Source organism: Gobius niger (genome assembly GCF_951799975.1).
Source record: "Gobius niger genome assembly, chromosome: 7".
NCBI lineage: Eukaryota > Metazoa > Chordata > Actinopteri > Gobiiformes > Gobiidae > Gobius > Gobius niger.
In genome coordinates, this window is record NC_136858.1 from 25,490,462 (window position 1) to 25,505,827 (window position 15,366).

The 15,366-nt window shown below is 43.8% G+C and overlaps 1 protein-coding gene across 2 annotated transcripts; it reads right to left on the reverse strand.

The window, feature by feature from the left end:
- Window positions 1-6,684: 6,684 nt before the first annotated feature.
- On the reverse strand, window positions 6,685-14,729 carry zc3h6 (zinc finger CCCH-type containing 6). Of its 2 annotated transcripts, none has more exons than XM_079559532.1 (12): window positions 14,254-14,729; window positions 12,879-13,098; window positions 12,521-12,631; window positions 12,235-12,430; window positions 11,103-11,230; window positions 10,878-11,000; window positions 10,686-10,802; window positions 10,490-10,597; window positions 10,148-10,368; window positions 9,706-10,046; window positions 9,411-9,593; window positions 6,685-9,298 (listed from the first exon to the last, which is right to left on the reverse strand). In XM_079559532.1, exons 1-12 carry the CDS (start codon window positions 14,337-14,339, stop codon window positions 7,788-7,790), a joined length of 3,345 nt encoding a protein of 1,114 aa, XP_079415658.1. In that variant the 5' UTR covers window positions 14,340-14,729; the 3' UTR covers window positions 6,685-7,787. The 2 variants fall into 2 exon arrangements, with proteins under 2 accessions (XP_079415658.1, XP_079415657.1); XM_079559531.1 differs by having other exon boundaries at window positions 6,686-9,298; window positions 12,235-12,433; window positions 14,254-14,728.
- Between the last annotated feature and the right edge of the window lie 637 nt (window positions 14,730-15,366).

Sequence of the window (15,366 nt, forward strand, 5' to 3'; positions counted from 1 at the left end):
AAAGTAGCCAACATTACACAACATATTACAATCACACTTAATTCAGGCGTTCTGCTCTTCCAAAATGGGTGCTCTATTTATAGCTGGTCCAACAGGAAAGATCGTGAAAGTGACTTAATATTACAGGATCCCAGCTATTGTCAAAAATCAAGGCAATGAAAGTGAAAAACCTTTCAAACTTGCCCTGAAAAGAACGTACCTAACATGCATTTTCTTTGAGTTAACAAATGAATGAGGTAAAGTCACTGTAGGTACTGTCGATACAGGTGTTGTTGTTGTTGTTAACATTTTGCACTATATTGCTACAATAGTTGATTTTGTTCTACTAAAACTAGGCTTTTGCCATAGTTAACATTTGTTTTAATGTAGCATGTTATTTGCATAGATAGAATCAAATGTAAATGTAAACCGAAAAATAAAACACAACTATTATTATTTGCAGTTATATGTGTTTCACGCTTGACATCGGCGTGTTCAGCTCGTGACCCACAGGCACTTTTTCATTTTGGCCCTCGGAGGCAAAATGTTTGGGCACCCCTGGTCTAGACCTAGCCTACCAGAAACTCTCAGTAATAATACAAAGAAAATGTTTTTTTTACTCATTGAAAGTAAATATTTGTCTGCTTCTTCCCAGCCTATGCCTTCAGTTGCCTCTGTTTGGGAGTTTTAAACATTCTGATGACAAACCTTGTGAAAAGTCTATATGTTTATGCTGTAGGTCCTCTTGGTGAGTGATGACGCCACTGTGAGAAAGGTCCTTGCCGGTGCGGACCGTGTTTTGGAGACCCTCTCTGACCTGGGATCGTCCCCGGACATCAAGACCCTCCTCAGATCCTTCCGGTCCTTCTCTGAGGCTCTGCTCGCGCTCAACAGTCTCACCGTGGACCGAGCCCACTCTTTACAGGACCCCAGGCAGAAACAGCAGCTGCTCGAGTGTCTAGAAACGCTGAAGAGGTGCATATCAATGCTTCATACCGCCATGTGCACAACCATCAAGTATCCTGCAAGCGAACAGGCGCAAAATGCTAAAACATACATACTGGATAAGGTTCAGAACACAGTGAAGGACATTGTAGTTACATTGAAAAGTGAGAGCCACATGGGGTCATTAGGCGCTGGCGGGTTTTATACTTGGAGACGGGATAGTCTAATGCAGCTACTGTCCAACCCGCTGGAGGTATCAGACCGGGACTGTGGATTTGACAGCATGATCAGAGATATCGTTTTTCACTGTATGGCCGTCGCTAACTCCTCTCGAAGGGAATTTCAACAAACAGTCGTGGGCCATTGCAAACATATACTCAAATTTTGGTCTGATATCAAAAAGACCTCAAAATCGGATGACCTGGAAGAGTTGGAGGACACAAGCACTTTGTTGGACCAGCAGATAAACCTACTTGACAGAGCGGTAACAACTGCGGTGCTGTATCAAGTTTTAGATACATTCCTGACAGCTTCCTCAATGTACAATGAGGTTTTTACTGTTCTGAACCAGCCCAGTGAAGCTTCCACGGATGTCAATGATGTCCTGACGCTCGTTGAAGATTTTATATCGTTCACTGACAAAATCATCCAGGTGGCCAACTTTGTTTCCTCTCTGGCCCACGACGCTAAGAGCTTGGAGAGAGTTGAGACGTCCATAGCATGTCTAACGCGACTCAGGGAACGGATACTGCCTTTGTCGCTCGAACTGGAAGATAATAAAGACCAAACTATGCAAAAGCTCAATGAAGCCTGTCAGAAATGGGAAGAGGAGACAAACCAACTGCAAGATGCGTTCAGCTGCGTGATAAACGTCCAGGAGTTTACTAGTCTAAGCATTAGCGAGATGATTATCGAGAGACACGGCTGCGACACGGCGTATAGAGAGCAGAATACTTCAAAGTTTACCGAGCATTCAGGCAATCTTGTCAGTCACATGAAGCTAGTGATGCAAGCAGCGAGAAGACACCTGGACAGAAGTGACGACCCTATCTATAGAAATGGCCTTTTGGTGTTGTTGAAGCAAGTTCAAGCGTCTGTCGCCAATGTGAATGGAACCATTGGAGACATGTTAATAGATCCCAATCTCAACATAGAGGCTTATTCCGGCTTTTCGGACAGTGTCTCCACGGCAATACAACACTTCAAAGTTCTAAGGGAGGGGCTCGACGGTCAGCAGCATCCGCATCTTCTCAGCCCGCTGCGGGAGAGAGCTCGTCAGCCTGACCCTTTGCAATCCCCCTCGCCGGTTATGGACATGAGTGAAATGATTGCGAGTAATGACCATGTAATGAGCTATTCCCCTGAGTTTTTTGAGAGCTACCCGCACTCTGAACCCGAAGATGATGAGGAAGAAGAGGAAGAAGATGAAGTGGAGATAACTGCTATGGAGGAAGTGCCTCGTAAATATGACAAAGTTGATTTAAAGATGTCAGATGTTTCACCCAAGCGCCAAGTGATTCTCAAGCAGTCCGAATTTGACCTCCTGCCCTTGTTGTATGAAGTGGTGACTGTGACTAAAGGGAAAGATGTGACGGTGCTGAACCAGGCTTGCACCGGTGTACTTGAGCTGTCAAACTGCTACGCTCAGGCTGCAAAGGAAGCGTTGCTTTTGGTCGACTCTGTTGATTGTCAGACTTTGGAGGACTTCAGGGCTGAACTGGTGTCCTTGACGCCGCTGTTGGTCCAAACTGCGCAAGAAACAGCAATGAGTTCAGCCATGAGAACCGAAAGCATTCATAAACTCAGCACGCAGTTTTCAGACCTCATCAATAATACTCGTAAAGTCTTGATCCCATCAGCTGGATTGTGGTATTCCTCTGTTTATAACATGATCCAAGGAGATCGATCCAAAAGGGCGGGAACCGTGTCGCAGCAACTCACTGAGGTAATGTCTTTGTGTGGCGATGTGGTGCAACAGCTGACCTCCTCTGATGTGAAGTCACAAAGCGATGGGCAAGAAACCTTTGGGGTTTTGCACAACAAATTGAACAAGGCGCAAAACAACACCAGATATTTAGTAGATTTCTCGTCATTGCTTGAAGGTAAAAACGACCAGTTAGAAGGACTGTGCATCCTCTGGGGGCTGTCCATTCAGATATTACTGCAGTCTCTTGATAAGATTTTAGGGACCTCGACCGCAATGAGTCAAGTAACCCCTCAAAAGCAGCTGTCTGCGCTGTCGGAAAGTTCACTCAGGATCCAAGAGGCAGCTCGCGTCACTGGTCAAAACTGTAAAAGCGCCTACAAGGTCAAACAGCTAACGGGATACCAAGAAGAACTCAAGGCAATTACTGAAGCCTATCTTCAAGTAGCAGATAATACTGACGCAAAACCCAGTGTCATGCAACTTGCAAAATCGCAGTTCTTAAAACGCAATCTCCTTGTTAAAATCAAAGCAGTTTGTAGTCATTTGAGCAAAGCGAATAAGGATTATGAGAAAGCGCTTCAGTCTATGGTCGATATGGCGTTTCATGAAGCTCGATGTTTACGAAGTGACGAGAGTGATGAAGCTTCTTTTGAAAAAACTGCAGAAATACTTTCAGAAAACATTAGGTCTGGGACCAAAAGTATTGAAAACTGCTTGCACTTCATTCGAGATCCACGTTCCAGATCCAGTCTTCGGTCAATCAACGAGCACCTGTCGTTTCAAGTTTCAGACATTATAAGCAGGGCTAGACTCGTAGTGGAGACGAGGTACATTTGTGATACACTGGCTATTGAAGTCCAGATTCAGAGCTGGGCCGCGAAGGCGAACTTTCTTGTTGAGGAGCTTTGGAAACAGGACGGCATCAACCAGGGAATTAAAGAAAGCATAAGAGCAGCGTTGCAAGGACAAGAATTAGCAAAAGTACATGTAGTAATCAAAGAGGTTGTACCAGAGATCCCACTGAAGATCAAAGAACCTCTGGAGTTACCAAAAGAGGCTGCTATCGCTGCTGGGACATCCAGGCACGAAGACAGCGCTGAGAAGATGGAGTTTGCCTTCAGGGATCTTCCCATGTCTCCAGTGCTCACCTATAGCCCAGACCCTTCGGAGAAAGGAGTGAGTCTTATATGAACGCAAACATACCTCTCTGTGAACACTTATATTCATGATATTTTTGTAGCATTAGTTTAACGATTAATCATTATTTATCAAATGTTAAAAGTGGGATAAAGATTAAGAAAAACAAACAGTTAGCAGCACTTCATCTATTTTATTTATGTTAACCTTTAACCCCCACGTGTTCAAGCACTTTGGCTTTGCCCAAATCTAAAAGCTTCTTGAAAAAAGTGTGAAAATAGTGACAAAAATGACACCAAAACGAGGATGAAAATGCAACAAAAGAGTGACTAAAAAAGTGACACATGTGAAAACAAAAAACGCAAGAAATGTGACGGAAACAAAACAGCAACAGAAAAGGTCTTAGCTTTTGAATCTGGCTCATAGGCTGTGAACTTATAGATTTGGGTAAAGCTGAACTTTAGATAATGCACTTGGTGAAGGTGGGGGTTAAGGGGTTAGTCAACCTTTTGTTTGTGTTTTTTGTTTTGCTCACAGGAAATCACACTCTCTGGTCTGCAAAGAGAAGCCCCTTCGCTCACTCACAGATCCCTTTACCTCAAACAAGAATCCAACCACTGGGACCCAGAGGACAATAAGATTGTCCAAGTGACCAGGAAGATGGCTGACACAATCTGCCATATGACCCAGTACCTGAAGAAGAAAGGTCCTATACCGGTAATGTCCACTAGAGGACAGTAAAGCCTATTTGAGAAACCTGTTACTTAATGTAAAATACCGTTCTGTATCTTTCATTTCTAGAACAAAGATGCTTTCGTGGCAGCTGCTAAAGATGTGATCTCAAACTGTGAGTCTGTGACGCAGTTTATCAGGGTTATAGCCAACCACTGCCTTGATAAACAGTGCACCATCGAGCTTTCACTGATAGTGGAGCAGATACTGACCATCACCAACCAGCTCAGCATCATCTCCAGGTACACAGCAGATTGCATCCAAGAAGCAGTAAAAAAGCATAAAAAAGTGCTTTAAAAGTGCATTGTGGGGGCAAAAGTTTGAAGTTTTTTGAAAATAGTCAAGGTTTGTTGAGAGCGCAGGAAGTATTATCTCCCATCCTGGAAACTTCATCTGAAAAGTCCTGGATGATTGAGAGCTTGCACAAACTCACTGTTACTGGGATCAAAGACATAAAGATCGAATATTCGTATAATGTTAATCTTAAAGCAGTGACACATACATTATTCAAATGGACAGAGGCTAATTCTCAGTTATGCTACTATATTTTAAAGCATATTTTACACGCATTTACACATTTTGACCACAGTACTAATTTCAAACTGTTATTTTTGTTGAATCAGTGTGAATGCTGTTACTCCTGTTTCTAAATCATCTGATGAAATCCTGGTGAAGAACGCACAGAACCTGCTCCAAACCGTCCTGAAGGGGGTCCATGCTGCAGAGTCGGCCTGTATAACGGTAAATATGACATTATGACAATGCATTTCATGGTTTACTTGGACTTTTTAGTGTGCCAACACTTTGTCTTAAAGATTTGAGTACTTAATATAATCTCTAAACAACAGGTCACAGCAGTTCAGCCCCAATTTCCTGATTCATCCAAATGTTTGAACTCATCATATGAAGTAGTTTTTTAAAAAGGCTAAAACAATGGTTGCCCTTTAATGTTTCTTCTTTTTTTTCCTGAGTCACTTTTTTTTGGTTTAGTTTAGTTTATTTGAGCAACAGATGCATACAAGTATAGTATACCTATAACATACAGATTAACTTAAATTTAAATTATTCACAACATAAGAAGTGCTGCTCAAAGGGAGTAGGAAGAAGTTAGTTATAACTTATAAGGCCCTACCCCTCCTTTCAGTTGACTTACATAACTTAAACTACTGCTTAGGCAAAATCATTATTTAATGAGTATTTAGGCTTTAACCATGAGATCTATGCGGCAATTCCAGTCTGTGAAATTGCCTTGAGTTAAAGTTTAGTAAAGGCCGTACTGGGTTGTTTGGAATTGCAGACTGGATTTTTATGCAGAAACAGAACAGGAACTTTTCTATATTGGGCTAAGTCTGTTTCCCTGCAGGGTCTGAAGCAGCCTGAACCAAACAGCGAATGCGCGGAGGCCACTGCTCTGTGTTTCCAGTGGAGGAGGAACCTGGAGATGCACCGCGCGCAGCAGACGTCCAACTTGGAGACAGACGACCTGGGTCTGAGGAAGACCTCGGCCCATCCTGAAGCCCCCAGCCTCGCTCCGGCTGTCCATGTGCAGGACAGCTACAAGTGACTAAAGCCAGGGGGCATAGTGTGTGACCTGCAGTGGTGTTGCATGTCTTACAGATAAGAAGTTTGAGAGGTTTTCACCGTTAATGTTGCCGTTTCTTCTGTATCTTTTGTTCTGTATATCTTTGAGCTAATAAAGTCATGTCTGATCAGATAACTTTTCAAACCAAGTACAACCTCATCAAATATTTAACCTTCGAAGTATTGTCAGCCCATGATCAAGCTCAAATTAGAACTAAGCCTGATCTAGAAAGAACCTAAAATTGACAAAAAAAGTAATATGTTATTGCCTCTGTAGGAAATGTATGCCGCAAACTGGGTGTTCTATACTTCACCTCTTTCATAGCGATATATGGACATGGTGCACGATTTTAGTGACTCATCCGAGAACACTGGACATGTCTTTTTGTTTATTTATAGTAAGCAAAACTGATATTCTTTTATTTACAGTATTTCCAGATTAAAATCACACTGAAACAAGCAAATTGTTGTGAAAATGCCATGAGCCACCCTGAACTGCACAAACAAAAACTAAACAGGATCTGTTACAGGCAGACCTGGAGGCAGTGACTGTACACGTGTGATAGAAATAAGCGTTTACAAATCGATTATGAAAAACAATATAAAAGTACATTTGTAGCTCAGCGAGTCCAAAGGGATAACCATGAACGACAAACACACACTTACGATAGCAGAAAAGTCATGTTAATAATCCTATATGAAATGAGTGACAATTGATAGATACGCGCTTTGTTAAAATACAAGTTCTTCTGAAAACCCTGTGTCTTAAAATCAGTGCAATGTTTACATGTAGATTAGGGCTGCGCAATATATCACCAAATTATCCTCATCACAACAAGACCGTTCTCATATTGTACAGCCCTAATACAGACAATATATAAGAAACCGGTTTGATCCTATGGGGTCAAAGGTTTGTGGAAAAGCAAAGATAAAAAATAAAAAAAAGCACTATACGTTTTATAATATCGACACAAAATTAAAAAAGAATATGAAAAGACACTATAAAAATATCCCTTCTGGGCAGAATCAAAATGAGGTACAAAATAAAAACTAAAGAGTTTACAAATAAATATATAAAATGCCTCTTGAAACTCTTTTGCTTATGTTTTTCCAATTAATAAGGGACCTCCAAAGTAATCCCAAAGTAAACAGTACATCCGAGTGACTCAAAATGTGCTTTGTGAAACGGAAACGTGATTTCAGTCATTCAATGAAACCGTATGTGCACCCAATGCATTCACGTCTTGATATTGTTTTTACCTCACTGAGTATTTTGACTTTTAAAGTAAAATGCACTTATTGTTCATTTAATCAGTTTGGAGACACACCGTATATGACTTAACATTAAAATAGTTTGAACAAAGTCTGAAGCATCTTCTTTCTGCCACATGTGATATACTGAATAGACAAGTTTGATAAGTAAGAACACTATGTACAAGAATAAATAGCTTGTTAAGATGTCTCTGGGCTGTACAAATGTGACCGTTTACTGACAAAAGGGGGAAGCAGTGGGATCAAAAGTCTTGAACACATCTTTGAGCGTCCGATCCTCTGCCTCGTCCTCCTCCGGGGCGTCCTGTTTGCCCTGCTCCACCTCCATCGGCTCCTCCTTCTCCTCCGCCGCCGCCTTCACCTCCTCTTTCTCAGATTTCGGCTCTTCCTCTTTCTTCTGCTCCGTCTCCTCGGGAGCGGGTGCCGTGCCCTGTCCCACCTGCTTGGCCTGTCTGGGGTCCGTGTACTGTGGCCTCATCAGTCCGGCCAGCGCCTGTACGGGCAGGTTGTGCACCGCGGCGGGTTTGACCGGAGACGTGGGGGGAGGGGTGACCGAGCGAGGAGGCGGGGAGGTCTGATCCGATGGAGCTTCTGTGCTTTTCGGTTCGTCCAAAGAGCTGCTCCGCTGGGTCGGGGATAGCGACGGGGGCGGAGTGCTCTCTCTCTTTACGGGGTTTTTCAGTATCCCGCTCTTTTTTGGCGGCTCCTCCTGCTCTTTCTGTTCAGTTTGATTGCGCGGATCGTACAAACTAATGCCTCCCAAAATAGTAGTGGGGCTTTCGAGGCCTCCGCCCGACGAGGCAAGACGGGGCGCGTAGGGAGGCAGCTTTTCCGGTTCACTCTTAGGGCGAACGGTTTGGGACGACGTCACGCCACTTGATTTCTGAAGTCTGGGGTCGACCGCAGCCCCGGTAGAAGGCGTCTCTTTCTGCCCGAGCATTTTAGAATCGAGACTTGAAGTTCTTTTAAGCCTCGGATCCAGAGCCTTCGCTTGGCGCGGGTCGGCCGGTCTCTCCAGGGGCAGGCGAGACTCCGCTGATCCGGACGGCACTCGAGTCTTTATTCGCGCCGCGGCCAGCCGTGGGTCTGCGGGAGGCGGGCTGGAGACGGGGGGACTGTCCGGGAAAGTTGACCTGTTCATTTGAGCGTTGGCTATAAGAGGCGGCAAGGGCAGGTTTATGGAGTGCTCCTGCTTGGGGACGAGGGAGGGGATGAGGTCTTCGGGCGCCCAGACAACAGTTACAGCAAAAGCAGGTCTTTGAAGCAGGATGTCGACTTTAATGTGGCTGAACTGCTTTAACTGACAGCGCGGGTCTCGGAGCACGACACCAGGGCTTGGGTCTAGAGGGATAAGGGCTGCTCTGTCTCTCAGCTCCCTCTCCCCCTCCTCGTCGTCCTCCCCGGTCGAGGGTTTCTGGGGGACTGTCTGTCCCTGCGGCTGATACTGCTCTCTCATCTTCCTGGGGTCCCGGGACAGCCGCGGATCCCCCGCTCCGTCGGACTCCTTCTTCACCTCCGGAGGGCGCTGACGTGGGTCCATCTTTATTCTGGGGTCACTGGGAGGACCTCTCTCTTTCAAACGAGGATCCCCCACTGGTCCACTAGGGGGCGGTACGGGCTTGGACTTGGCCTGCTGCAGCTCACTTTGCTTCTTCAGAGACTTCAGGATGGATGTGACGCTGCCTTCCTCGCCGTCGTCACTCGAGTACCAATTTGTAGTCTCATCTAAAAGGGAGACATTTTGATTAATATCGCAGTCGTCTTTACTGTCAATGCTACCCCATGTAAAGCACGTACAAACAGAAATAAATGTGTGTGACATGTGCTCAGAAAGTACCTCTTCCTGAAGTATCATCCTTAGTTGTTGCTCCCAGCGGCTCGGGGCCCTTCTGATTAGCCTCCTGTTGCTGCTGCAGGTGCATGAGGATGGCCTTCTGCACAGGCGGAGGTAAGGCCTGGAACTGCGGCTCTGCATTTAGCTGCTGCTGGATGGTCTGCATGTACGCCCGACTGGGGTCCACTGAGGACAAGCAGAAATGAATCAGATGTATGAAAACAAATGCCCATGCCCCTCCATTGTAATTATGCTGAATTCCTGAACCCCTCCATACATTTCCACCTTCAGTACTGACCTCCTTGTGGGTTCATCGGCTGATTTTGAAAAAAGCTGCTGAGAAAATCCACCGGGTTCTGCCCCATCGACGCGAAGGGCAACAGGCTTTGTAGCAGTTGTAGGTCGGGGGCGAACGGGGGTCTCTGCATGTTCATCTGCGGCGGGTTTGGTTGGAACGGACCCGGGCCCATCGGAGGGAAGCCGTGCGGACCCGGTGGGGGCTGTTGCATCGGCCCAACGCAGGGGCCCATAGAAGCCGGAGATCCCGAGGGAGGAGCGCCATCTAGAGGCATCCCGGTCTGCATGTCCTCGGGCCCTCCGGTGAACTGCTCCGTGCCGTCGTCCTGGTAGTTGGATCCACTGTAAAACAAAATAAAAATATAATGTAAAAATCATTTTAAAGGCTTCTGTTATCGGGAACTTGTCTTGCCTAGGTTTAAAAGGTAATTAAACGTATTTACCCCAGTGCAATCTTCTGAACCAGGTCTACAGTGGGCTGGACCTTGATTTCGAACAGGGAGGGGATCTTCTTCCCCGCTTGCCCGTTGTCCGTGGGGCTGCTCTGGCCAGGAGTCGGTAAGAGGCCCACACCAGGAGGTGGTTTAGGGAGGGGAGCGATGCCCTGCTTCCTCAAATCCTCCAGCTCCAACTCATCGTCATTCTCCTCCTCCGTGTTGATTATCTGAGTCAGAAATGGACAGATACGTATAAACCAAAGGAAGGTCTGTTGCTCTTTGTATTCTGCCGTCTGTGTTTCTGCTACGTTTCTTGTGCGTGAAAAGAAACGGAAATGAACATCTTACCTTACTAAGCAACTCCTTGGTCACTTCATTCAAAGCATCATGGGAGAATTTGCACTTGTCCCCTTGATAGCATTTAGCTCCAGTGTGGAAGAACTTGCAGGGGTATTCATGTGCAGTCACTCATTAAGGAACAATTACATGTAGAGAAATAAATCTTTCAAATACTATAGCTGGCTAGCCGGTCTGTGAAAAGGATATTGTGCATGTAGCTGCAGTTATCTCCTTTACTGCAATAGCCCTGAAAGTAAAATTTACACAGCTCCTTCTTCTTATCGAGGGGGATGAGCTCGTGTTCAAACTTGCAGTGGTCTCCCTGTGATAAAGAGAAAGGTTATTTCGTTTTATTTTGATCTCACCAGGCTTGATTACTTATTTACTGGCGTCATACCTTGATGCACCGACCCTCCAGGAAGTATTTGCAGATGTGCTTTCCTTTGTGCTCCACCGTGTGTTGATTTATGAACTCCTTACTCATAATGGGACGTTTCTTCGGGTAAATAGAATTTTTGTCCTGGAACAAATATAAAGTGAAGTTACCAGTCACATGAATACAACACGATACAACAGCTTCTAAACACCTGCTACTTGTTTTTAGTGTTACTATAAAACGTACCTCCTCCATGGCTGGGTCTCCTCGGCCTCTGCCTCGGCCGCTCCAGGGTTTTCCTTTCAGCTTCTTCCCTTTGAGAAGCCCCCGCCCTCTGCCTGGTCCACCGCCTCTGCCTCGCCCCCTCCCGCCATCTGAAAATAAACATTTGAGTTGTTCAAAGTACTTGCAGTGTGTTGTTTGTCCCAATGCTATTACACTGGTAAAGTCCAAATGATTTTGGAAGTTAATGAAATTTACCACAGATTTAAACTGTTATTAGTGTTTTTTATCAAACTATTTTTAAGATTAATTCTAGATATATAGATTTTTGGCTATTTATTTTAAAACATCTATTTGAAATCTCTGCTTTTATTGTTTATTATTGGGTAGTGTAGTTCGGTGGTTCCCCTAAAATGTGTCAACAAACAAATTTGTTGAAAAAAATTGTTTTCAAAGGAAATATACATTTATTTACTACATTATACTACTTTAAACCAGTAATGTACCTACAGTCATTGCTTTTATGCATTTTTCTTAAACTCTTAATCTCCGCCTGAACTGAGCACATTTTCTCCAGTTCAGCTTTACCAAATGGCCAAGAAGCTGGCCATAACGGCTCATTTGAAAGCTAAGATCTGCAAAATTGATCGCCTTTATCTAATTTTTTAAGTGCTTTTGTCTTATCTCTTTCTTTTTATTTTGTTTTTGTAATTTTCGTGTCATGTTTTTATTGTGTTATTGTTGCTTTTTCGTTACTTTTCTGCCGCTCTGTTGCCGCTTTTTTTTTAACACTTTTTTGTTGCATTTTCATCCTCGTTTTCGTCAATATTTTGAAGCTTTTTTCAAGATGCCTTTTAGATCTCGGTGAAGCCAAACTGGAGAAAATCTGCTTGGTTCAGGTGGGGGTAAAAAGGTTAATAAATAAAACAAATAATTGAATAGAGTAAATATTTCCCTATTGGGAGGCTTCGGAGATATTCCGATCGATAAGGGGCTGCAATGTCCTGGACTTAATGGCTTGTGTAGATTTATTAACAATAAAAAAGTAATTAATTTCAGGCAGCTACATAATAATAAACAAAAGATCAAAAGTCTCTGCGAACCCCACTGCAACTTAACCATATTAGGTCCTTTGTAAATGTGTAATTATACTTACACGGCTGGTGCTTCATGCCCCTCATTCCTCTTTTTGAGTGCCGCCCCTTGGAGTACTCAGACTCTTCGTCGTACTCCTCCTCCTCTTCCTCATAGTCGTATTTGTCGTCGCTGTAGTCGCTGTATTTGTCGTAGTCGCTGCTCTTGTGCGGTGGGGACTTCTGAGAGTTTCCGTGGCTTCCTTTTGAATCTCTTCCCTGCTGTTTTAACCAGAATGAGAATGATGCAGCATGATGATGTTTAGATCATACAGGTCATAACGTAACTACTGTGTAATTAAAGTTTACCTGGGAGGACTGGCCGTCAGAGTCTCTGCGCTTCCTGCTTTTGGGCCTCTCTGGACGATCATAGTCAGAGTCATAGCTGTCAGAGCTGGAGCCGCTTGATGGGGAGTGATGCTGCAGAGCGAGTACAACAAACTTGTGAAATCCCTGCATTATTTGTTTTACCACATTCAAAGTTTTCAGTTTTTGTGACGGAATAGAAATAATTTTTAGCCCTAAAGTAACGTTCACCTGTGAAACCAGCTCTGGGCAGTATCGTGTATTTCATGTATTTCAGTGTTTATGCACATTGTGTCTATGACCTTTTCATCTTTTTATGTGTCCATGGTTTGACAGTGGTATGACTTGTGTAATTATGTACCTTTTGTCTGTCCCTTCTCCTCCGTTTGGACTTCTTCTTGTCTCTGTTTTTCTTGTAGCGTTTTCGTGAGTGTCTGTGACTCTTCTCTTCTTTCTCCTTAACTTTCTCCTTTTCTTTTTCTCGCTCTTTGTCTTCAGTCACTTCTGCAGCATCTTTGGGCTCTTCTTCAATCCCAATCCCTTCATCATCAATTTCTCCATCTTCCAGTTCACCATCCTCCCTAAATAATATAGAGTACATTGACTGTTACATCACTCGCACATATACTTCATGAATTAATGTGATTTCAATTTACTCATAATTCATCAATGGTGTTGAGATTACTGACGTTACAAAGAATAGACAAAGAAAATTAACCCTGATACAATTACCATTTCAGAAAATGGGTTACAGGGTTTAGAAACATCTTATAGCATGCTTTGTTTAGTGCTGAGAGCTTCTAACTGCCCGACATTCATCACAGAGTTGACTCATTCTCATGACACTTGAATATGTGTAGTTATTATCATTATTAATCTTAATACACTTAATTTAAATTAATATTAGCTTTTATAGAACACCAAAATAAGTTCCTAACACTTTTAAACCTATAGAGGGAAAACACATAGTTGAACTACTCTCTATCTTAAGGTGAAATATACAAGTAATTTGAAGAGTGTATCAATGCTATAAAATAATATGCAATAATATTATAGGTCAGGTACTAATACTACTCGTACAAACTGTACTGTGCAGTAAAACATGCATGTATAAACTTTGTTTTGATGGTACTACAGGTACACAAAATCAAATATAAATACACTGTTAAATAGGGGTTGATAATGACATTGTGAATGGTTTATATAGTTACTGTCTGAACAACATCCATCATGTACGGTGCAGAACAAAACATTTTGATCAAGTATTGTAAGTTGTTACATGGTGCCATCAGTGTGTGGCCTGGGCCATAAGGATTGGCCCAACAACAACCCTCAAGCCTCTTCCTCTCCACCTCAGTGTAACCCGCTGCAATGCTAGACACGCCCACTAGGGGGAGTGTTACCGCCAGGATGGGCGTGGCATTTACATCAAAGCTATTTGCATAGTCTCCTGCAGATGGCAACAATGAAGACATTATCAGTACCATAACAACACAACAAGGGCCTCTGCAGCGCATGAAAATGAGTCTTAACGACGCGGTGATGGAAAGCCAGGCTATTTGGACAGCTTTCTGCATCAAAAAGGCATGCAAGCGAGAGTATATATTTGGAAACCGTGGAGATGTCTTTAAACCCAGTAATTCATGGTTAAAAGAACAGTCACACAAGCATGTAGACCCACAGCACTGAAACGCACAGATGAGCGCATTAAGAATTGTACAAGAATGTTACTCGACCTTTCATCCCCTGCAAGCTCAGAGTCTGTCATGTTTTTGTCAAGAACAGGGGCGGGGGGACTGGAAACAAGGCTCACAGAAGCCATTGAAAAATGCCTTCCCGCTCTCCGGCACAAGAGTGAATTAACACAGTCACTCGAGGAGACGGTGGTTTGTTGTGAGAGATGCAGGAAGATTTCAGACTGGAAAAAACTCACGGAGTTACATGTCTCGACTGGGAGACAGTAAAACAGACACTCTCCTCTTTCATGTCAATGGCGTTTTAACTCTGTGAGCACTGCTCGATAGCCCGCTTTGCTAATGTCCCGTCCGTTGACAGCTGCCATGGTGGAATAGAACACACGGAGGGAGAAACAGACAGAAATGTAACCATGTTCGTAGATTTCAGCATCTTCATGGGTTTTCTCAACAGGGACATCATCTCAAAATGGCTTCTGAGGTCTGCAGCACATTCACATTCCTCGCCCAAACGTCCGCTCGCGTTTTTATACCCCCCTCGAGATCGACCTAACGTGAGCGCAGCGCATTGCGGCTCCTGATTGGTCAGTCTGCAGGCTACATATACAGGAACAGTTCTGATTGGCCGAGAGCGCTGTCCGTCATGCTCGTACAGCGGAGAGCGGGGTGTGGGGGCGCTCCTTTGTCAGTGTTTCGTTATTATGACATTGTAGTACGCAATTCTAACAAACCGACTCTTGTTTCAAACTGGGGCCATAATTTTATTAGTGTAATTATGCCAAGTTATTGATCTGTGTTCAAGTCTACACATGTTAGTTTGAGTGCGCGCGAAAAGTCCGGCGCGCACTGTCTCGCTGCTTCCAGAGATTGTTTATTAGGGCGAGAAGCAAAGCAAATCTTGAAGCGCTTCCATAAATAATGGACCATTGCTTAAAATATGTTTCCTTTGCATTATGTTGCATCTGCCAAACGCTCCCCTTTCTCATTTGGATTTCTAGATGAATTAAATGTCTTAATATATCAGACTTGTTATGGGAGCGTTATCTCCTTGTTTTGAATAGTCTCTGCAACTTCCTCTATGTACTGTCAATGATCACCACCAGGTGTAGTGCTTTCACATACATTTGCGGCTACATGAGTTCAGAATTTGTTATT

Excerpts from the sequence above, each read along its gene's own strand:
- zc3h6 (XM_079559531.1), bottom strand. The coding sequence starts at position 14,339 with ATGGCTTCTGTGAGCCTTGTTTCCAGTCCCCCCGCCCCTGTTCTTGAC. Across the intron at positions 13,099-14,253 it reads GAGCTTGCAGGGGATGAAAG|GGAGGATGGTGAACTGGAAG; the intron begins GTCGAGTAACAT and ends TATATTATTTAG. Across the intron at positions 12,434-12,520 it reads CTGACGGCCAGTCCTCCCAG|CAGGGAAGAGATTCAAAAGG; the intron begins GTAAACTTTAAT and ends TGGTTAAAACAG.